Consider the following 23,552-nt stretch of genomic DNA (forward strand, 5'->3'; position numbering starts at 1 on the left):
CCTCAGGATCAAATATTTGGAGAGCTGCACTTCCATTATACCACTGTTATCACAAGGTTCTGCGTGGCATAGAGTTCTCCACGGATTGAAACCTGTCCAGTCTCCTTTCCTCAGGGTTTTGGTCCATTGTTGTTCCATTCTCATTCTTTTTCTTCATCCTAGCATTACAACCTATTGCTGTTGGATAAGAAATTCTTTCCCACCCAGCAACTTGTAGCTGTGCACCTTCAGTTCCAAGACACAGCCTCTGTGCCTTCAATCCACAGGTTGTTGTTGTGGTACTTTACGGGAGGAGGGGTTCTACTGTAGGTGGCTGGGGTGGAAAAAGTGGGGGGAAATAGGACACAATTTGGATTGCTGAGGTGAATGGGAGGTCAGAAATGACATAAAATAGTACTGGATCAAAGCTGTGTGGGCAGGGAATGTGGGGGATGGAGGCAGCAGTGGACCATTGCTATTGGGAGTCCTTGCTAAACTTAGCCTCAAGGGAAAGGAAGTGAGGCAACTGGAGGGGATAATGGGGATTTTGAGGTAGAAAGTGAAACTAAATTGACATAGGAAGGGAAAGAAAGAAGGGACTTGTGGAAACATTGCAGGTCTGGAGGACTAGGGCTCTTACCTGAAATTGGAAAGGAATATGGACTAGTGTTCAGAGAAAAGGTTGGGAGTCTGGACACCTGGGTTCTATTCTTGGATCTGGCAGAAACTTCTTTTCATCTTGGGCATGTCACTTACCATCATGATGCCACAGTTTGCCTATCTACCTTCATGTTTGTCAACAACTTTGATCTAAAGAACTCTGTAAATACTTTAAGGATTTGGGAGCTCTGGTCTGTAAAGAATAAGCATAAGTGGTTTCTTGCCTGCACTTAGTACTAGGCTACAGTTTGTTTGAAAATGCTGTGTGTCTATGTTCTTGGCAGCCTTAAATCAAGGAAAATGTATTTGGGACAAATGGCTCTTTGGGATAGGTTTTGGAATGTAACTGATCATATGTAGCTTGTGATTTTTCTGTGCTCTCTCTTGCTCTCTCTCATTCTCTGTTTGGAGAGCATAAACACATGCTAAAATATTTGATGGAGTTGAATATGTAGATTTTTAACACCCACTCCTTTTGTCAGTTTTGTAGAACACTCCCCCCCCTCCCCGGAAGGATTAATCCTTTCTAAGTCAGTTCTGTGTAACATTGTTTACATCTTGCAGTGAGCCCCACGTGTTCAAGGGGAGTGGCAAAAGAGACATGACAAGGCTATTGCTCATTGCAGTGCTGTGTGCAAAATATGAGCCCTTGAGTGATGCACTTCTGCAGCATTCCTTTCACCGCTCTGCTCAGATTTCAGTTTAATTTTATTAATCTAAATTCTACCTTAAATTTAGGCACACAACCCCTGTTTTTCTCTTTCGGTAAAACAGTAACTAGATCTTTAAATAAATATTGTCTTTATATTTTTGAAAATGTATTTGATGTGTATTTGTAGAAGCAAGTGGTTGAGCTTTGCTTTTTTTTTTTTTTTTTTTTTTTTTTTTTTTTTTTAACCAGTGTTTTTCCTTTTCCCCTTCCTTCCCCTGGCATCACCGCCACAGCACTGGAAAGAGAATGTGTAGTAGTGAAAAACTAGCAATTTCTCTTCTCTTCCTTTCCCCCCCAACAATACTGTGTGTGTGTGTGTGTGTACATGCACGCGCTCTTTAATATAAAATACAGAGAATTGTATTTCTATGTGGCAGTCTGGTATTTCAGTGCTACTTTGAGGCCTATACAGATATTATAAATAAATTTGAATGTCAGCATAATCAGAGCTAAGCATATCTTTCTAGTATTGAGTCCATGTTTAGATCTGAGATTTTTGAAACTAAGAAATCTAAATTTTGTGTTGGGCCTTCTCTTTCTGGATATAATTTGCATTATTTACAGTACCTGTCTTTGCAGCTCGTATTAGTATTGCAGTTCATGGATTTACCAGTGTGCCCCTGTATATTTGTTGGTAAATTCCCAGAGGTCTGTGAAATGTGTAGATTGCCACCTTAGTCCATGAGAACAACACAAAAAACAGAATGCAGTGACTTTTTTTGTATTTAATTAGAGCATTGAAAACCAGAGGCAATTTTTGCCAGGCAGGAAAGAATGTCTCTACCTTTAAATATTCACTTAAATCTTAATGTATTCTTAGAGTAGCCAGTAGTAAGAATTTATACAAATTATATTCATTTGCATAAATTTTTTTAAAGAGACAACTCACTGGAACACATTTTTATTCAAAATTTTGAATGAGCTTTTGTTCAGAAAATTGCATAGTATTCCGTAAACTGTCCAGTTCTTTACTACATTATTATGAGATGGCCTTTAGTTGGACCTTTCTTTGTCTTGCTGAAGGATGTTTCAGCTACTGAAGGAGTTTAAAACACAAGGACTCCAGAAACATTTTATCAAGTTAACCCCCACATGCCTTTCATGTCGTAACTTGTGTGAAGACTTGTAGGGAGAATTTTCCCATTGCAAACTATGTAACTGGGTAATAAATGGCAACTTAAAAATGTAATTTCTGGTGACTAGACAGAATACAGAAATCATTTAAACTTTCATTCTGATTTAGTTTTTTACAGAATATTTTGAGAGATTATACATCTTCTAGGCTGATTATGTTTAGTCAGAAGGGTTTCTTAAAATACTGTCGACAGTTCCCATCAAGAGCCTATAGCATAAAGCCTCTGACCTCAGCTCCTGGAATTATGTGATGACATCAGACTCAACTTTCATTTGAAGAAGAAAAAACAAAACCTCTAGCTTTTATGGTTGTAAGTAGAAACTTGTTCACATGAACTAAGTGCAACTGACCTAGTGATGTTTGCAAACAGCCTGAGAGAATAACTGAGATGTTTGAACTGCTGCATGCATCTCAGTATGGTGTTAACGCTCAGATGCACTTTGTGGGAGGCCAGGCCAACACCACCATGGAACTGTAGGACTTGTATATGGCAGGAGAAAAGTGCAGCAGGCCCAGTCAACCCATCTCAAGCAGATACACGCCATATTCTGAGCTAACTACAGGGTTGTGGCTGTCACCTCTACCTCTCCAGGGGGAAGAGGGGACTCCTGATGAGAGAAGGGAGCCCTGTGCTTCTGCCTTTCTAGAAGTGGGGTCCCTGCCACCACCACTTTTAGTGGGATATGACAAAGCCACGGGGAGCTCTGTGTCATGTTGTGCCTAGAGCCCTGGATTGTGTTAATTCACCCCGCCCCATTTCTGTGCCAAATAGATACAATCTGGAGTCTGCCTCTTGGAGTAAAAATATGTGCATGTTGGGCCAATTTCTGACCTCAGATATGTATGCATCTCACATTCAAGTCATTTGATGTTATATGCTTGTGTCCCAGGGCAAAATTTGGCCCTAAGAATATAGATTAGTATGTTTTTGTTTCATTCAGCAATCGGTTTACATAGATTTTTCTCAAACATTTCCTACTGAGAATGACAATTAAGCAGGTTAGGAGCATACAGTAGCTGTAAACAACTGGCTTGACAGCCTTTCAGCAGAAACTCACAGACATTGATGTCCATATGTGTGGTTTAAGTTCTTAAAACCAAGCTCTTGATGCTTCAGTGGTTGCAACTGGGTTTTGTTGCCTACTTTGCAAAAAAAATGGAGCTGGAAAGTGTTTTTCCTTCACATATAAGACACAAACTTTAAAAGGTTTTGTATTGTTTTTCAGGCAAAATATTGTGCCATAGATGCAAAAAAAAAGCTTTGCTATTGGTTCATCTTGGCTTCCTTATCAAGCAAAGTTAAAAATTAAGAGGTGGTCCAAGCTAATTCAGTGAATGGTGCTATTGGTGTACTGTATTGGCATTGTTAGAATTTTTCTTTTCTGTGATTGATTGGCGTTGCTACCTTTTATTTTTAATCACTTACGTTTTTGTAATACCTCTTACCCAGAAGACTCTCAGAGCTCTTTACAAACTTAAACTGTTAAAGAAACTGTACAATGAGGGTCACTATAGCCATCTCTGAGGTGGAATATTACACCATACAACAATACATAATAGTTTAAGACAGGAAGTAGAGTGTGCCACATCATTTGAAACTGCAGAGGAACTTTAGAGCAGGAAATGTAATTGCCCAAGTTGGAATTTGGCTAGGACACCTGGATCAACATGCTGCTCTTATGAAATGTACTATGAAATCTTTAATTACCCCAAATGAATAGGGCTTTTGTTTAATATGTTGTCCAAAAAGTCTGTCTTAGCAGCAGTGCCCCAAGCCATGTTGGAGGAGTATTTTTGCATTTTTCAAAAAGGAGTACCATCTACTGATTCATTGATAGCCTTCGTTTCAGTATCTAGGTGTTCCTCAGTTGTCTCCCATCCAAATATAGATTTAGCCCACCTCTGGTTAGCTTGTGATTTAGTCAGTTGCCCCTCCCCTCCTTTTTTCTCCTATTTTTTTTCTGTTGCAGTTGTGGAAAGGCTAGGCTAAAGAAATAAGTCATGCATTTCATTCTGAAGGCAGTGAGAGTTGTGGTCATTCTTTTAAAAACACTTATCTTTGTTGATTTGTCAAGAAAAATACTAAAACAAAAACATCTGTGGAAAAAAGTTCAGTAATTTTGGGCCAGTTGCTGAGAAAGCTCTGTCCTTTGTTTTCAGATGTGTTATGCTTGAGGTTGACAGTTTCTTCGAAGTGTAACTGTTGATAGGGGTCTTGGTCGCTTAGCAGGTGGTGCTTCTGTAGGTAACTTGGTCTATTGTTATGGAGGACCTTAAAGATGAGGACTGCTGTCCTGTAACTCGATGCCTTACAACAGTGGTTCTCAACCTATTTACCATTGTGGGCCGTATATGCAGCTCTCTGTGTTAAGTGGGATGTCTCCACACAATATATACTACCTGTATGGCCCTGAGGATGTTACATGGGCTGCAGCTGTGTGCTGATTGCGCCATGGGTTAAGAACCACTGCCTTATGGTAAATCAGTCTGCGTGGAGCACTAGAGTGAGGTGCTTTTCCGTGGCTGATATCACTCAGGTGGCCTGGTATTCTATTCTGGACAAATTAGAGCTTTATTTGAGCGGCAGCACTCATTTCTGAGTAAGTAAGTTGCAGGAATCCAGTCTGGGAGTCACAAAGGGGTGGATTAATATAGCCAGAATTTTTTCTGACAACAGGGTACTACTACACCTCTACCCCGATATAACGCTGTCCTAGGGAGTCAAAAAATCTTACCGTGTTATAGGTGAAACCGCGTTATATCAAACCTGCTTTGATCTGCTGGAGTGCGCAGCCCTGCCCCCCCAGAGTGCTGCTTTACCGCGTTATATCCGAATTCGTGTTATATCGGGTCAGAGGTGTATCTTGTTGAAAGATGGTTTCAGCAGCTGAAGTTATTTGAATGTCTAGAAACAAGGATGAATCCAGAAGAACTTTGAGGCTGTGGACTGAGTTGCCTATTGTGTCCATGCTTGCTCGAGGATGGGAAGGTGTATGGTAGCTAGCTTTTCAGAGTGTTTAAGTCTTCCCACTTCTGATTGTTGAGTTTAGTTTCCATCAGCTGCTTTTCATCCATTTGCTGATCTCAAACAGTGACGGGAATAGTTAGGTGATAGGGCTAACCATGTCCGTGAGTAAAAGACCTGGGTATAATCTGTATATTGATGTTTAAGTCATGATTTTCCCAAAGAAGTTTAATGGAGTTGTTGAATAGATTGGGTACTAATATGCAGGTCTAAAGGACTCTCTAGGTGAACACTCTGATAAGGGAGGATAAGTTGCCCATCACCACCTTCCAAGTGTGAGCTGTAAGAAGGGATTACTTACAACTCACTATTTTCCTAGTAACCCGATACCTCTTCAGGGTGGGTTAGTCGTAGGCTGTGGTCTACAGTGACAAGGAACCCAAAGACCTAATAATATAAGCATAGACACCTTCTTTTCTGTCGGTGGACAAAAGATCATCCATAAGCATGACTAATGCCATTTCTGTTTCATGTCCTGGCCTGAAACATGATTGGAATGGGTCCAGGATCCTGACAGTGGGAGGGTATATCAAAGATGGCTTTTTGCTATTTTTTTGTTTTGTTTTTCAATTTAGTGTACTCAGTTGGATAATGGATGGTAACTTGCAATGTTCATAAGGATCAGTGTTTGCTTCCCTATTCACTTTAGGGGATGTGGTAAGTTCCATTTTCATATGGGGTGGATAGTTGTCAGGAGGAGATTTGGACAAACCTGAGGGTCTTTTACTAACCAAGAAGTGTCTGGGTCAGATTTGCATGGCTTCAAAACATTTCTTGTTACCCAAAGAAACTTATACATGAACTTATAAATTACCTAGTTTAAGGCACTGGTAATATAAGGGAACATAAGTCTATTTATCCGTGGAGCTGATAGAGCATAAAATCTGTATTGGAAAGGTTTCACTCTGTGTGGGAGTTCAGCTCTGATCCAGTCCTCCTTTGGTCTGAAAATTTAGACCTTGACTATACAGGAAAGTTTTTATATAATTTCATTTTTTCAGTATAAACTGCCTTGTGTCCACACACACACTTTTTTTTTTTCTCTTGTGTCTTAACCTGTGTTAAGTAATCTGCTTAGGAAGTAACATAACTCTATCCCAGAATGAGGTATTACAGGTATAACATTTGTGTGAATGCAACCCTGTTTTGGATTAATTATACTGCTTCTAGCAGTCTTCCAGTTGCTGTCCCACACTACATTGTTTCATACCTGGATTGGTCTGTTTGTTTACCTGTGGACCCTCTACAGCTCTGGGGTGATCTTGACTGGATGTCACCTTTTTCTATTTAAATATTGGCATGCAGCCAGGTGTGCCCCTTTGTAATTCCAGCTCGTGGCATGTTAACACACCGAGTCACATACCCATTATAGCAGCCATGCTTCTGGTTGATCCTATCAGGAGGCCCTGGACTTTCTTGACTTTTGGGAAGAGGAGCACATCCAAGCCCATCTGAGCAGCAATCACCAGAATGCCAAGATCTACTAGAGGCTGCCAGAACAAATGCAGGAAAAAGCAGTACTATTGGGACGCAGCCCAGTGCTGTGTCAAAGCAAAGAAGCCTCCGACAAAGCGACAAGAATGCAATGGACTAAAACAGGACCGCGTGTAATGCTCCCAATAGTTGCCTGTACTAAGAGGAGCTGGTCTGGATTTTTTTCAAAGGAGAACACCTCTGGGGTTTTGGACAGTTTGGAATTGATTAATGAAGGCATCCAAGCAACCAGAAGGAGATTCTCCCAGACAGCCAAGGTCTCTTTGGCACACCCAACCCTGAGCCAGAGGCCCAGGAACCAAAGATGCCACCCGAATCTCAAGTGGGGCCCCAGCCTGAAACTGCTGAGGAATGGAGCTGTACCAGTAAGTATTATGTCATGTATTGCAGTACAACTGTAGAGGGGGATTTAAACAACTTTGTTCCAAGTCCAGGCTGACCATCACCATGTTGGGAGGACATTCCCTGCCTGCTCAGCTCCCCTTCGTCTCTCTGTGTGCTCAAAATGGCATCTGTGCTGGAGATTTCAAGCTCAGAAGGGTTTATTTCCCTTAACTAGCACCTCACACACCCACTAGTCAAATAGGTTGCCTCTCTAACCCCCTTTCCATGCTGTTTGATTCTCCCTATCCTTCATGGTGAACCATGCCCTCTTCCTCCATTCAAGATGGAAGCACTGTCGGAGTTAAAACCTCAAATACAATAAACATGCCTCCCATACAATGTAAGAGCAGATATTGAAAGAGAAAAAGTAATAGAATAGTTACTTTGGCTCACAGTTTGATCAAGGCCTTGTGCTGCTAGCCACCTTTACATTGTATGAGGTAAATTGTCAAAATTAGGCTACAAGGGCATTTCAAAATGAGTAGTCATTTTTATTTTTCATTCAGCATTGTTAACCCTTTGGGTTCAAACCAATTACTGCATGGGTGTTTGTTTTGCAGTGCTCTCTGTGCTCATCTGCAGTTTTTGTTATAAAACAGAATTGAAAGCAAAGAGAGTGCACTATTTGATATATACGTTGCAAGACAATGCAGCGTTCTTGGCGCTGCTCATATTGGTGGTGTGCTTCCCTTCAATTCTTGTACCAGCTATGGGGGCATCATTTTGGTAAACAAAAGTGCTGCATATCTTCCTGGTTTGCTCATTTTCTTTTTGAACATGATCCTTCTCTGCCTCTTGGGATCACACCTTTGGGTAACATCCTTCAGAGTAAGCATAGCCTCCAGAGGTGCACGTGTAATTACTAACCTGCCCCGTTTGCTCCCCCAGCCCATACACCGCCCCCACCATTGGTACAGGGGCCCTATATAAGGGAGAAGTAAGGGTAGAAAACATCTTATCTCCAAGCTCACACCAGACTGGACAGAGCAGTTGGGAATAGTGTTCTAAAATTGTGAAAAAGCAACAGTTTATCATTTTGTATTAGGACAATAACTACTTGTGCTTTTTCTCTGTTCTTCTAGTGCCTGAAATGCTGTGGCCCTCACAGACAGGGGTCTTATCAGCTGCTGAATGCCTGGCATACCTCTGAAGGAAGTGAAAGAGGGCAAAGAAGGACAGGTTCAGTGACCTCATGACTGTATCCTATCAGAGGGCCATAAAAGCAGAAGAGGGAAGGGAAGATTTCCTGCAACAGTCTTAGAGGCTCTGAACAGACTGCATGGACAAGGACGTTCAGGAGGAGGGATGCTGGACCTAAAGGAGAGGCAAACAGCTCTGCTGGAGAACATTGTGTTGCTATATTCACAGCCACCACCCTAACTTAGCCTGGCTCTGATCACTGAGGAGAACCCAGAATACTGGGGAGCCCCTTTGCACGTCTCCAAATGACAGGGCCTTCCCACACCATTCCGCCCCAGGACAGCGAACAGTTTCTACTCTTCTACCTTTGCTTTTTTGTGGGCCCTTAAGCACAAACTTGTGTGCACTCAGCACTCTAGTCATGTTCTGCCACAGTTCCATTGGTTTTAAGTTTGCAGTATAATAATGAATCAATAATGGTTTTGAATATGTAAAACTCTGCTGAAAAATTTAATTGAGGTATTGCTTCTCCCTAATAATATCTTTACACAAACACCTTTCTTTCATTTTCTTGTTTACAGTACACTAGGTTTCCACAAGTACACCCTGGCCTGAAAGTTAGCCCAAAACACATCCCTTACCCTGTTTCCCTGACTAGTTGGATCACCTTGTGGAAAGGCAGCCTTTTTGGCTGTTCATAATGTACAGAAGTGTCTCCACCTCCTTCTCCCACCCACTGGTGAGGATCTCTTGCTTGCTCTCTCAGATGATGAGAAAAACAGAGCAAAATGCACTTATCCCAATAGGCAAACATTGTTCAGAAACATCCAGCCTTGCCATGAGGCACCTCTACCCTCCCTTCAGTCTTTCAAATGCACCTTCCACTGTCATTCAGCAGCTCCTCAGGTATAGTCAACAACTTCTGTCTCCTGTCTGATTATCCAGTGTAAGGCTTCATAAGTCAGGGAACCAGAGAGTTAGCTGGGTCTCCCAGGATGACAGGAGGAATCACAGCGCCATTAATGTCTGTAGACCTGGGAGAAAATTTTCCCTTTTTCAGTGCAGAAAACAGGGCAGAGGTTTTAAATAGCTTGGTATCATGGATCTTTCCTAACCATCCCACATTAATACAGTATCAGTAAACCTTGCACAAGGATCAACCAGGGCTTGCACCATGGAGAAATACCCCTTTCTGTTGACAAATTCTGAGGCTTGGTGTGGGGGGCAAAGAATGTGGGGCAGGGTGGTTAAAAAATGATGATTTAAAAAAATAAATACAGATTTTTATATTTAAATTGGAATTTTTCTTTTTAAAAATAAACTGTTTAAAAATAAATCTGAAATTGTCAATCTATGTTAAGACCTAAGCTTGTTATAATTTATTAAAATTATTTAAATAGTGTGTGAGCCCTCCTCAAATTTTAATGACTTGAAGGGTACAGTTATATACAGAATTAGGGAGGAAATCATCTTTAACTTTTGAAGTCAACTCCTGCTTTATAAATACTTTACAATGTCATGTCTGTTGTTTTCAATTTTTCAGTGGAGCAAGTGCTGGTATTTATATTTTTCAAAACGTGTAAATATTTTCAGTTTTTGTTGTGCAGGAAAGCTTTTGCCTTAGTTACTTTCGGATTCAATTTAGCAAGCAGATTCAGAAAGACTATTTTCTTCATTTGGACTAGTTAATTCAAGGTTCAGAAACAGGGAGTTTGAAAAAAACTAGAAAGCTGCTTTTCCTCCTTAAATCTATGAATAAAAAACAGGGGTGAGAGGAGGGGATGGGATCTACTAATTGGGAAAACTTGAAGGACATAGGCAAGCTTTTCAAAGTTATTTAGGCACTTGAAGATGCAAATAGGTGCCTCGTGGTGATCTTCAAAAATGCCTACACCAGTAGGTAGGTGCCTAACTCTCATTTGACTTCAATCTGTCAATTCACTAACTACAGTTATGACTTCTTTTGTTTAATAAATCTGTTAGTTTTAAATGCAAAACATGTTTTGATAAACTTACTTTTTTTGCTTATGTATCCAGCACATTTAAGGAAGCTTTATTTAACTACTAAAAAACAATTTTAAAATATTATTTTTATACATTTTTAATTGAATTCTACTTTCCATCCAAATGCAGCTTGACATGGTTTCCCAAAAAAAAAAAAAGAAAATCTAATGTCATTAATCACTTTCTTGCATAATAAAAAAAAGTAAAAATTAAGACTCTGAATAAATGTATTTTAAGCTATATAACTGCTTAAATAAATATAAAGCTATAGTGTTGCAGTAAATTTGATACCTTTTTGTTAGTGGCTATATTTGGTTGCAAATGAACGTATTTTAATGTTTAGTATGAACAGCCAATGAGAATGGACATTTCTGTAGGAAAATAAGTGAGGTAAAATGCCAAACAAGATTAAGATCAATGATTTAAGTCCAGGTTTCCTGTTTGCTGATTTAAATCATGATTAAAATTTAGTGATTGAAATCCCTGTGATTGAAATCAGTCCACCCTGGCATGGGTCCTGTCAATGGCCCCAATATAACTTGGGGATCCCAACTGTGCCAATCCATTAATAAACTTCTATGCACTGGCAAGCCTTATGACCCTGGGGTAGCAGCACACTCTCAATAGCACGATGATAGTCCTGACAGTTGGGTCTAGCAACACCAAACTGGTAAGCTACTGCATCCTGAAGTTCTGCCACCATTGCTGGTCATCCCGCTTCTGCAGCACTGTCCTGTCCCACCAGTCAGTGCTAGATGGCCACACCCAGAAATGGTATTTCAAGTGAAGCTGTTCCAGGAAAACGTCCTGCCAAAGTAACAGCTCAATTTTTTCATCCTTCTCCTCGTCTAGCCGTCTCACTGTGTCTGTCTCCCAACCCATCCAAAGCCATTCAGTAGTTTGAATGATGAAACATTTGGTGGAGCAGTTTGTTTGTGTTAATGATTCTCAAGATTGCGGTATTCAGTAGTGTTTCCTCTACTGCAGTTTGAAAATAGTGCTGGCTTGCAAAAAACAGTAGAAATTATGGGATGACAGGAGAGGAATCATGGGACTTTAGTTTGAGCCCATGTCCCAGAATTTCAGTAGGTTCCAGTGGACCTTCCACAGTGCAGCATGACAAAAATCCCAGAATGTGTAGGGTCTTGCAGCAGAACATTGCACCATGGGATATTTGCCCAGAATGCTGTGTGGTTATTTTTCAAAAACACAGAGCTGTGTGGGCACAGTGATTTCGAAGGGAAATAGTTTAAGTTGGCATAAACAAAGTGGTGTGGACACATTCTTTCACTATAGTTATACTGGTATAATTGTAGTGGAAAAACTTATACTGAAAAAAACATTCCAGTGCCAACAAGCCCTTAGGGTAAACTGTGTAGTTCCTACGGGTTAGGTCTCTCTCTCTAGTTTGTGGAGAAGAGTGTATTGTGTCGTACAAGGTACATTCTCATCCGAATGTGCTGTTTATTCCCCTCTCAACTCTTTTGATCATTCTGTGGCTATCCCCCATGACTAGATACTATTTCCTTTTTAGCCACGGTTTGCTGAAGGAACAAGCATTGCTATAGAATAGATTTTTTTTCCTGGAATTTTTTGATGGTAGTTAAATTTTTTTAAAGTTCATGCCCATGTTTTTAACTTTAAAAATCACTTTCATTGCAGGATGAGCAGTTCCTAGGTTTTGGCTCAGATGAAGAGGTCAAAGTACAAAGTCCCACCAAATCTCCCACAGGTATGTTTAGCTCATAGGATTGGAAGTTGAGTGGCATGTTGTCACTTTGCATGGTTTAGTCCTGCCTCTCCCTGTTCCTATTGCAATAGCTTATTCTAACGAGAGTTCGCTGGAAAACAATTGTAGGTCTTTTTGTCCTACTCTGAGTGGACCACTTAGAGAACTGCTGTTTCTGAGAGTCTGTGCTTCACCCATATCTAGCCCAGGCTGTCCTACTTTAGGATCTGCTCTTTGGCAGGGTCCAGCACTCACAATATAAAGCGCTTCTTAGAGTTTTGTCATCGTATAACAGGAGATATGTCAAGCATTTTTGAATAGAAATAAGGCTGACCTCCTGATCTTTTGATGTGGATTTGGAGTCCTTCACTTGCTCTTCACTCTCCAGTGAGTGTAATTAAAGTGAGAGGAGCCTTTTAACCCACTGGTCTTTTTTTATTAATGAGAGGAGGTGGTGAGCAATGACAAAGCAAGCAAAAATGGAAACAGACGAACTAAAATTAGACCTGCTTAATCTTCCTATTTGTTACAACGTTATATCTTTCACTTCTGAAATATAAGGGTTGGAGTCTTATTGAAGATATTAAATTACATTGGGCAGTCTTTATTAAATTTACTTTCACAAAAAAACTCTGAATTAAAGTGAACTTGGGTAGCTTTCTCTGGATCTTTTATTATATGGAGATATACCTATCTCATAGAACTGGAAGGGACCTTGAAAGGTCATCGAGTCCAGTCCCCTCCCTTCACAGCAGGACCAAGTACCATCCTTGACAGATTTTTGCCCCAGATCCCTAAGTGGCTCCCTCAAGGATTGAACTCACAACCCTGGGTTTAGCAGGCCAATGCTCAAACCTGAAAAATCATAGACTCATAGGACTGGAAGGGACCTTGAGAGGTCATCTAGTCCAGTTCCCTGCACTCATGGCAGGATTAAGTATTATCTTAGAAAATGGCAACAATCTATTTATTTCCAGAAATACCAAGTGAGGATGGTGGGGAGCTCCCATTCTGCCTCAATTCCAGTTCTACATGCTGGGTATGTGGCAGTGGGTGGAAGTGTGGGGGAAGGAGATAAAGAGATCCTGTGAAATTTATGCAGATGTCTAATACACTAGCACTCAACCTATTCCAGCTGATTGTACATCATATTATCTGTCTGGCATTAGTTTTATTGTGGAAAATCTCAACAGCCAGTTGATCCCGGTACTAATGATGGTACTAACCTAATATTGTGGAAACCCCTCTGCAAACAATTGCTACTCAGTTGTATGTAGCAGCAGTGGCCCTAAAAAAAAGTTGTAACCTTTTTTTCCTCCCCTCTCATTACATTACATTTTTTTTGAGAGAATGGCCCTGAAATCATACGATTGAGCATGCACACAGTGCTCTTTAAACTCTAGTAGTAGCATCATCAAGATGTAATTTAAAGAAGTCTACAATTGCTTTTTCCAAGTACCAGCCTGGCATACGTAGGTTTCAGTTTATTTCTAAAAAACCTTAAGGACTTTGAGGGAGTGAACTTCCTTTTCCATTAGGAGGATGTTTTCAAGAATTTTTGAATTTTAGTTTAACAGGAGATGACACTTGGAACCAGAGAAGCCATGAAAATTGGTCAGGTTCAAGTCCACTATGAAGATGGCAAATCCTGTGCATGTTTTTTGGCTGGGAGTCACTTCATTCCATCAGAAAGAAATGGATTCACTGTAGTTCCTTGTACTCCCCATTTCCATGCTACTTTGATACTATGGCATGCTTTCTTTTGGAGACCTAGAGACAATTCCATCTTACCTAAAAGTTGTATGTGTTTGTGGAACAACAAAATAAAACCTACATCCAGTCTTTTGATTCAAATCGGCAACTGTTTAGAACTGACTCTATCATGGTCTGTCTGTCTGATCTATCATGAAGCAGGGAAGTTTTGTGGGAAAGAGAGAGTGAAACTGATATTAGAAGGTTAGACTAACATTTGAAGGGAGACTAACAAATGAAATGTGAGTAAATTTATGCCTTAACTGAAGGTGTGATGAGGTGTCTTTTGCTAATGATGGTCTAGTTTTATGAGTGTGTCCAACCCTATGGTAGGCTTAAGTAGCCAAAGGGAGTGATGGGTGAACATAACTTGCCAATGAAGATATGATGCATTTCTCTGAAATACTGACACAAAAGTAAGCCTTAATAAGGGTAACCCTTCTGATATGCAATCAACACTGCCTAATCTGGGTTTTTTAACTCCATTTTGTTTAGTGTCTCTGATCTGATTTAGTGAGCCAATGGTACATCCTTGATATGAAACTATTCAACATTTGAATTTGTGTGAAACCAAACAAAGATGGAGGGCTTGTGAAGAAAGGTGCAATAGCTTATTATACTTCCTTTCAGCTCTGGAGCCCTACGTTCAGATTTTGATTTGGTTGCAAGTGAATGAGTTTGATCGTCTTAACCTAGACTTGAATGGATAAATGTCCCCATTACAATATTCTACCCAGCTTGGCCTAGACAACAATGTCTGCTTAGGAGAGACTTTGTACTACAATCATGTGAATGTCTCCGGTAGTCGCTGACGTGCATTGGGAGAGCTGTGTGGGGACCCAGTGTGGACTATAGGTTGAGATTAAGGTGCATTGGCAGAAGTGGATAATGAAATCTTGCACAACACATGCCTGACACCAGTTCCGAGTGTAGTCACAAGCACTAAATTTACTCCAAAATTAAAACAAAATCTTGAATTAGTAAAATATCAGTTTTGATTCACGCTTTTCCCAAATGCTATTCTTGGCGGGGTGGCCTTTGTATTAGCAGTGGGAGTGGATGATAACCAAGAAAAATATTTTTTTTTAAATGAACTAGTTTTGAACTTTTTTCATTCTTTGTATATGATGTTTCAGGAAAGTTGATCTTGGGAGTTACTGTTCCCTTCAAAAAGTTGTTTTTGGTATTTGTTTTTATAAATGTAAAAGTTCTTTTGGAGGAAAGATATTTGTACTTAAAGTACGTTTTGGAAAATAAGCTCTTTATTATAAGGGAAGTGTTTTGTTTGTCTGTGGCAGAACCCTTTTATGTACAGTTCTTATTAATAAGTTGTATTCATAGTGGGTTGGTGGATCAAAATTATGGTAGCTTGTTCTATGCATGTAAAGTTACTTGTGATGAATAAAGTCAAATGTGACCTGGATAGTGTTGTAACAGCATACAGAAAAGCCTAACATGTGCTCTGCATTCTCTACTTCCCCCTCAGTGAAGTCTAGTCCACGAAAACCTCGTAGGAGACCCAGAAGCAGTCCTGATCCAAGTTCAGCTGCACACTCAGACTCTTCGTCAGTGTGTTCTCCCCTGAGCAAGTCTGAAACCATGTCCATGGAAAAGGTAAAGAAGAAGGAAATTAAAAGTGGGGAAAAGAGACGAGGAAGACCTCCAACTCTTAGTAGTGTGAAGTTCAAGTTATCACAAGTAAAGGACACATCAGATATTCATAAGGGGAGCAAAGAAACAAAAGAGAATCTGAAGAAAATAAAAAGGGCACCGTCCACTACATTTCAGCATGCTGCAAAAATCAAGAAGTTACGAACTGGTAAACTCTCCCCACTGAAGTCTAAATTCAAGACTGGGGGGAAACTTCAGATTGGGAGGAAAGCGGTTCAGATTGTGCGCAGGAGAGGAAGGCCACCGTCTTCGGAACGTTTAAAGACTGCCTCACCACTAGTCATTAATTCACAGCTGGAGAAACCCCAGAGGGTACGTAAGGAGAAAGATGGCACACCACCACTTACAAAAGAAGAAAAGACTGCTGTCAGACAGAGCCCCCGCAGGATTAAGCCTGTTAGGATTATTCCTTCTACCAAGAGGACAGATGCAACAATTGCTAAGCAACTCTTGCAGAGGGCTAAAAAGGGGGCACAAAAGAAGATTGAGAAAGAAGCAGCTAAACTGCAGGGTAGAAAGGGAAGAACTCAGCTCAAAAACATCCGGCAGTTCATCATGCCAGTTGTGAGTGCTATCTCTTCGCGGATCATTAAAACACCCAAGCGATTCATTGAAGATGAAGACTATGATCCTCCTATTAAAATAGCTCGCCTAGAGTCCACACCAAACAGCAGGTTTAGTGCTACATCTTGTGGGTCCAGTGAAAAATCAAGTGCGGCTTCTCAGCACTCATCTCAGATGTCTTCAGATTCCTCACGATCTAGTAGTCCTAGTGTAGATACATCTACCGACTCTCAGGCGTCCGAGGAGATGCAGGCACTTTCCGAAGAGCGCAGCAATACTCCAGAAGTTCATACCCCTTTACCTATTTCTCAGTCCCCTGAAACTGATAACGGTGATAGGAGAAGCAGGAGGTTTTCAATGTCAGAAAGGAGTTTCGGGCAAAGGGCAGCTAAAAAACTGTCGACCTTGCAAAGTGTGTCCCAGCAGCAGTCCTCTTCCTCTCCTCCTCCACCTCTGCTCACTCCTCCCCCACCCTTACAGCCTGCTACTGGCATCTCAGACCACACGCCGTGGCTTATGCCTCCAACAATACCGTTGGCTTCACCTTTTCTGCCCACCTCTGCTGCACCCATGCAAGAGAAACGGAAATCAATTCTACGAGAACCAACATTCAGGTGGACCTCTCTGAAGCATTCTAGGTCAGAACCACAGTACTTTTCCTCAGCAAAGTATGCCAAAGAAGGTCTCATCCGTAAACCAGTATTTGATAACTTTAGACCCCCACCACTGACGCCAGAGGATGTTGGCTTTGCATCTGGTTTTTCAGCATCTGGTGCTACGGCTCCAGCTCGCTTGTTTTCTGCTCTTCATTCTGGAACAAGATTTGATATGCACAAAAGAAGTCCTCTGCTTCGAGCTCCAAGATTCACTCCAAGTGAGGCCCACTCCAGAATTTTTGAATCTGTAACCTTGCCTTCATCTGTTAGTCGAACCACTGCAGGAACTTCTGTGACAGGCATATCTTCTAGGAAACGAAAGAGAAGAGTGTTTAGCCCGATCCGATCAGAACCCAGATCTCCTTCGCACTCCATGAGGACAAGAAGTGGAAGACTTAGTACCTCTGACCTGACAACTCTCACCCCTCAATCTTCTGTCTCTTCCTCACTAACTAGCATGTCTGTTAGTTCTCTTGCCACTAGTGCCTTAAACTCAACTTTTACTTTTTCTTCCCCTCCCCTGACCCAGTCTGGGGAATCAGCAGAGAGAAGCCAGAGACCAAGGAAGCAGATCAGCACTCCAACTGAGCCTTTCTCATCCACTAATCCTACTCCTCTGTTTCCCTGGTTCACACCAAGTCCCCAGACAGAGAGAGGGAGAAATAAAGACAGGGCTACTGAGGAACTGTCCAAAGATAAAGACGTTGACAAAAGTGTGGAAAAGGACAAGAGCAGAGAGAAAGACAGAGAGCGAGAAAAAGAGAACAAACGCGAATCAAGAAAAGAGAAAAGGAAAAAAGGGTTAGAAATTCAAAGTAGCTCCGCTTTATTTCCTGTAGGTAGAGTGTCCAAAGAAAAAGCTAATGAAGATGTTGCAGCAGCATCTTCCGCTAAAAAAGCTGCAGGGCGGAAGAAGTCTACAGCAATAGATCCTGTAGCAGATGCTGCCGCTGTGGCTCTTGTAGATATGACAGCTGGCAAAACCAAAATGCCTAAGAAAAGTAGAGGGGGCTTAGAAAAATCCGATCTAGATCTAAGCCCCACTGTTCCGCCCCTGGAGAAAGACAAAGCCCTACGCCTCTCTGCTCCTTCGTCAAGCACTGTTAAACATTCCACTTCCTCCATCAGCTCGATGTTGGCTCAAGCGGACAAACTTCCAATGACCGATAAGAGGGTGGCCAGTCTCCTAAAAAAGGCTAAAGCCCAGCTGTACAAGATTGAGAAGAGCAAATCCCTCAAACAAGCGGATCAGCCAAAAGCCCAGGTATTCTTTCAGACTTATTCATGAGCGGGCTTTACAGTGCATTTTGTTTTGTACTTGGATTGAAAATTGTTAATGTCATTCAGATGCTGAAAGAGAACAAATAGCATATTAATTTGAATAATTGTTAGAGCAACAGATGGTAACTAATTTGAAAACGAGAAGCACTGGGCAGAAGTTGAGGGGGAGATAAAGCTGCTGGAGTCAGTTCAGGATGGAGTTGCACACGTTTTCTGAGAACGGTGCAGTGTAATTGCTTAGTAGATTTTTCTGGCGAAGTCTGGTGGAGATGTTCATCTAGTGTATGTTGAGCTTATAAAGGCAAGGCTATGGCAAATCATATAGTCATCTCTGGCCCCTTGATTTATGTTTCTGGTACCCCACTTGCTTACAAAGCTGACATCCAAAAATGACAGTGGTCCTTATCTGATTTTTGTTTAAGGTGCGTATTGCCATGATCTCGGTCTCGTGGGATGGAAGTGAGATCCCATGGGATTTTGAGTCTAAAGGAATGGGACCTCACACATCCCTCCTTCTTGGCCCCAGTGTTCTGTCAAATGCTCTCACTGTAGTCCATTTTGGCTACTAAAAAAGTAGACATCATACAGACACATTTTCAGGTAGTGGTTCCTATTTTGGTTTAAACCAGAATTTGGCCTGCTGTCAGTGGTAACATTCAGGAATTGCGGAAAATATATTTTTTTCAGTAGAAAACCTCCAAAGTTTTTCTCCCTGCCATCAAGTTCTGAACCCTCCCACTTGTCTACTCTATACCACTCCATGCACTGTTGGCCAGTTTCACATTAGGGAAAAATTACTTGTTCCTAAAATTCAACTTTATGGGAGTATATTTGTTCATCAGAAATAGCCCTGAATCTTTGGGGGGCAAATCCTGGGAGAAAAAATTAAATTACTCGATTTCTTTTAACAGCAGGGATTAGAGGCTGGTTGTGCTGTAATTTCTAGAACCTTATAAGGGGGAATACAGCCTTATTTTCATATGTCCCACTGACTACAAGGCTTTCAAACAGCCTGATTCACTTCTCTGTCAGGGTAATTAGACTGGTAGGATGCTTTAGCCTCTTTTATCCTAATTATCCGTGCCAGCTCTGATGTTTTGGTACTGATGCATTTTACATGAGTATATAGTATTAAGGAATTCAGGTCCTTGAAGTAAGAGGTTAAAATTGGTTATGGAACTCTAGTAAACATAATAAGCGTTCTGCTTTACTGTTCTCTAAAGTACATCTTCACTGGGAAGGAGGCTATGAAAACTATAGCTGACTCTCAGATTCTTATGTGACCTACAGTTTGAGCGTTTGGTTTTAACCACTACCTTTTTCTTTAAGTGTGCGTGTGGTATTTTCCAAGTTCACTCAGAATCCTTCTTCAGAAATGCCTGTGTTCTTGCACACCTGAAACTTAGGGTCAAGAGAGTGATTCATCAGAGACTTCAGTGCGAGGACCACGAATAAAACATGTCTGCAGGAGGGCGGCTGTAGCACTAGGCCGTAAGCGGGCAGTGTTTCCTGATGACATGCCTACTCTGAGTGCCTTACCATGGGAAGAACGAGAGAAGATATTGTCTTCCATGGGAAATGATGGTAAGTTCAAGATTTTCATCTTGGGGTCTGTGGATTCATACAAAATTTTGATGCTGTTGCCCATTAGTTTAGTTTCTTGTGGGGCAATACTTATATGGTTGAATATATGTTTCTATAGAATGGACAACATGCTGCATAAGATTATACAGGGGAAGGTCTGAGTTAAACAGATATCAGATATTTTTAATAAACTTCCAGTCTAAAAGGTAATTCATTAATCCGTTGACCTCTGTTCATTTGATATTTCATGGCACAAAAGTTTTATAAGTTTTTCTCATCTGAAATCTTAAACAAAAAACACTCAACTTGTATGCCTCTGAGGATGACCTTACACTTTTGATGGGATGGATGATTTCTGAGTAAACTTAAGACTTCTGAAATGGTGCTGGTGGCCGCTGAATTCACAGCAGATTTTTTTTGACAGATAAGTCATCAATAGCTGGCTCAGAAGAGGCTGAACCCCTTGCTCCACCTATCAAACCAATTAAGCCAGTTACCAGAAACAAGGCACCCCAAGAGCCTCCAGTGAAGAAAGGTCGGCGCTCAAGGCGCTGTGGGCAGTGCCCAGGCTGCCAGGTTCCAGAGGACTGTGGTGTCTGTACTAACTGTCTAGACAAACCGAAGTTTGGTGGGCGCAACATAAAGAAACAGTGCTGCAAGTAAGTGTATATTTGACAAGCTGTTTAGCTAACCCTTGCGTTGAGAGAGGAAGCCCTGGGATTATAGGTGGAGATTTTCTCATTCACTGCTTAGAAGCAGAGTTGACAGGCTTTGAAGGGAATCCCTTTTGTTCAGTCTTGGCTGGTGTTGGGTAGAGGTAGGTAAAGGACAAAAGAAAAGGAAATTGCTGGAGTATTTTTGCTCTGAGTTGTGGACACCCCTTCTTCTCTACTGCTCCCCCTGCTTTACTGCACTTCCTAAAAAAACTTGAGAGGATTGTAAGGCATGTGATATAGCAAAATGCACTGATACTTTATAGGTAATTTAATAATTAGGCAAGATTGAAATTTATTTTCTCAGATAATATATAAAGAAGTGGATTTCTTGCAGCATATGATATCCAGTGTGTATTTAACATGCAGTGAAGGAAACTCTGGACATTGGCTGAAAAATATCACTTTTGTTTCTTGATCCTTTTTATCAGTTCATCTAAACATTTTTGTGTACAAACATCCCTGGATTTGGAACTTACCTTCCTCCTCTCTACAGTAACTGCATTAGACTGGTTTTACCAGCCTGGATAATCTGTTTGAGAAGGCAGCAAGTGAAGTGGCATAAATAAAGATTGTTGTGATATGAAGGCTATTTATAAAGTATAGCTGTGAGAATTGCTGCATAGCATGCAGCTGTGTGAAAACAGTCTGCAGAGTACAATCCGTAAGTAGTCTGTCTCCAAGCAGCTTTGCCCTGGCCGTGGACAAGGTTTCAAAACCCGGGGTCCTGCTGCAAGAGCTAAAGGAGAAACAAACGCTAATTCAGTAGACAACAGATATTGTATTCTTAATTTTATATGAAATCTAGGAATTTAAGTTATGGCAAAATAACAACTTGATGACCTTATCTCATCCCACTCTGTATAAATGAAGGGGCTGTTCCCATGTGGGAGGGATTCCATTCTTATGAACCAAGTCCAAATTAAGTCACCAAATGGTTGGCCCTACCCTAATTAGCCTTAATCAAAATTCAGAGAACTTGCAGTTGATGGATTTGACATTGTTTTCCAGATCTTCTGTGCCTCTCAAATCCTAGTATATGAGAAAGGGAACTGATAGAGATATCACCATGATGCTGACAGAGCCACTCTGTTTCTTGTGGCACTATTCACATACCTTTGCATTGGATGATTGTAGTAATTATAAGCCAAAAAGAAACTCTAGGATTCCTCAGTCTTAACACTTTTGAAGAAAAAATGAATGGTTCAAAAATGGTAATGGGAATATTGACTGGTGAAAAGGCTTTTTCAGCAGCAAACCCTGCTGAAGGGTGCTGCTGTCGTATATCAGTTTCTGACTGTTCCAACTTATCCCTTTCATCTCAGGATGAGGAAATGCCAGAATCTGCAATGGATGCCTTCAAAAGCTTATCTCCAGAAGCAAGCTAAAGGTATGCAGTGTGTATAATGGACCATCTTTTTGAGAAGTGGGTACTAAATTCATATCTGAAGCTTTTGTGGCTGCATTGAGCAGTAGAGCCAAAGACATAAGATGCGTCTCAGACAAAATTATTGCAGAGAGCATGATCCTGTAGCCCATACCAGAGCTTCAGGGGAGGGTACAGAACAGGGCAATTATGGAGTGATCCATTCCTGTCTTCTGTCAGTCAGAGGTTTAGGGTCACCCTGACTGTGGATTTGCGTCCATGACCATCTTGGCTAATAGCCATTGATGGACCTACCCTACGTGAACTTTATCCAGTTCTTTTTTTAATCTAGTCATGCTTTTGGCCATCACAACATCCCATGACAATAAGCTATGTGAAAAAGTACTTCCTCTTCTTTGTATTAAACCTGCTGCCTATTAATTTCTTCAGGTGACCTCTGTTTTTTGTATTGTAGGAAAGGGTGTAAATAACACCTCTCGATTCATTCTTTTTGTTCCATTAATAATTTTAGAGACCTCCACCCTTTTAGTCATCTCTCTTCCAAGCTGAACAGCTCTAATCATTTTAGTCTTTCCTCATATGGAAGCTGTTACATACCCTTGATCATCTTTATTGCTCTTCTCTGAACCTTTCCCAGTTCCACTGTGGGTTTTTTTTGAGATCAGGTGACCAGAACTGGACACTGTTTGAAATGTGGGCATGCCATGGATTTATATATTGTCATTATAATATTTTTCTCTTATTTTCTATCCCTGTCCTAATAATTCCTAACATAGCATGTTAGCCTTTTTGATTGCTGCTGCACATTGAGCTGTTTTGAAAGAACTATCCACAATGACTCCAAGATCTGTCGTGGCTTGTACCAGCTAATGTAGAACTCATCATTGTATATGTATATTTGGGATTATTTTTTCCAATGTGCATTACTTTGCACTTATCAGTGTTTGAATTTCATTTGCCAATTTGTTACCCAGTTTTGTGAGATCCCTCTGTATTTCCTTACAATCAACTTTGGACTTAACAATCTTGAATAATTTTTTATCGCCTGCAAATTTTGTCAAATCACCATTCACCCCCTTTTCCAGACCATTAATGAATATGTTGAACATGACAGGACCCAGTACAAATCCTTTAGGGACCCTGCTGTTCACTTCTCTCCATTGTGAAAACTGATAATTTACTTCCTATCTTTTGTTTCATAGTTGTGAAAAAGAAAGAGAAGAAATCCAAGACCAATGAAAAGAAAGAGAGCCATTCTGGGAAGAACCAAGTGGATTCTGGACAGAAACCAGCTCCTCAGACTGTTTTAGCAAAAGAAGATAATGCCTTGAAGAAGAGCAGTGAACCTGCCCGAAAGCCAAGTGAGGAGAAAAATGAAGAGGGAAATACCTCTGTCCCAGTGTTGGAGTCCAAACAGGTCACTGCTTCTGGTGCCAGAAAAACTGGCAAACAGGCACCTCAGCCATTGCAAGTTCCCCTTTGTCAGCCGCCTAGCTCAGGACCACTGAAAAAAGAAGTATCTAAAACCATACCTAGCGAGCCCAAGAAAAAACAGACACCCCTACCAGAATTAGGTAAATGAACAAATGTAATGAAAATTATCAGTCACTTGTTCAAAAACAAACTAAAAACTAGATTATTATGTAAGAACTGAGAGTATTGTATATTGGCTATTAAACATC

The 23,552-nt window shown here is 40.9% G+C and overlaps 1 protein-coding gene across 10 annotated transcripts in view; it reads left to right on the top strand.

Moving 5' to 3' along the window:
* The window catches only part of KMT2A (lysine methyltransferase 2A), an 89,390-nt gene that overhangs the window by 25,340 nt on the left and 40,498 nt on the right, over positions 1 to 23,552 (top strand). For 5 of the 10 annotated variants that reach the window (XM_005299774.5, XM_065570267.1, XM_042851807.2 and 2 more), the window contains 6 exons: positions 12,196 to 12,265; positions 15,501 to 18,169; positions 19,593 to 19,770; positions 20,195 to 20,429; positions 21,809 to 21,873; positions 23,073 to 23,444. In XM_005299774.5, the coding sequence (XP_005299831.2) occupies positions 12,196 to 12,265; positions 15,501 to 18,169; positions 19,593 to 19,770; positions 20,195 to 20,429; positions 21,809 to 21,873; positions 23,073 to 23,444 (3,589 nt within the window). Of the gene's footprint in view, positions 1 to 12,195; positions 12,266 to 15,500; positions 18,170 to 19,592; positions 19,771 to 20,194; positions 20,430 to 21,808; positions 21,874 to 23,072; positions 23,445 to 23,552 lie in introns of those variants that run through there. The other 5 variants (XM_065570263.1, XM_005299775.5, XM_065570265.1 and 2 more) reach the window with 1 other exon arrangement.

The sequence above is a fragment of the Chrysemys picta genome, chromosome 16, assembly GCF_011386835.1.
Source record: "Chrysemys picta bellii isolate R12L10 chromosome 16, ASM1138683v2, whole genome shotgun sequence".
In the NCBI taxonomy this organism is placed as follows: Eukaryota; Metazoa; Chordata; order Testudines; family Emydidae; genus Chrysemys; species Chrysemys picta.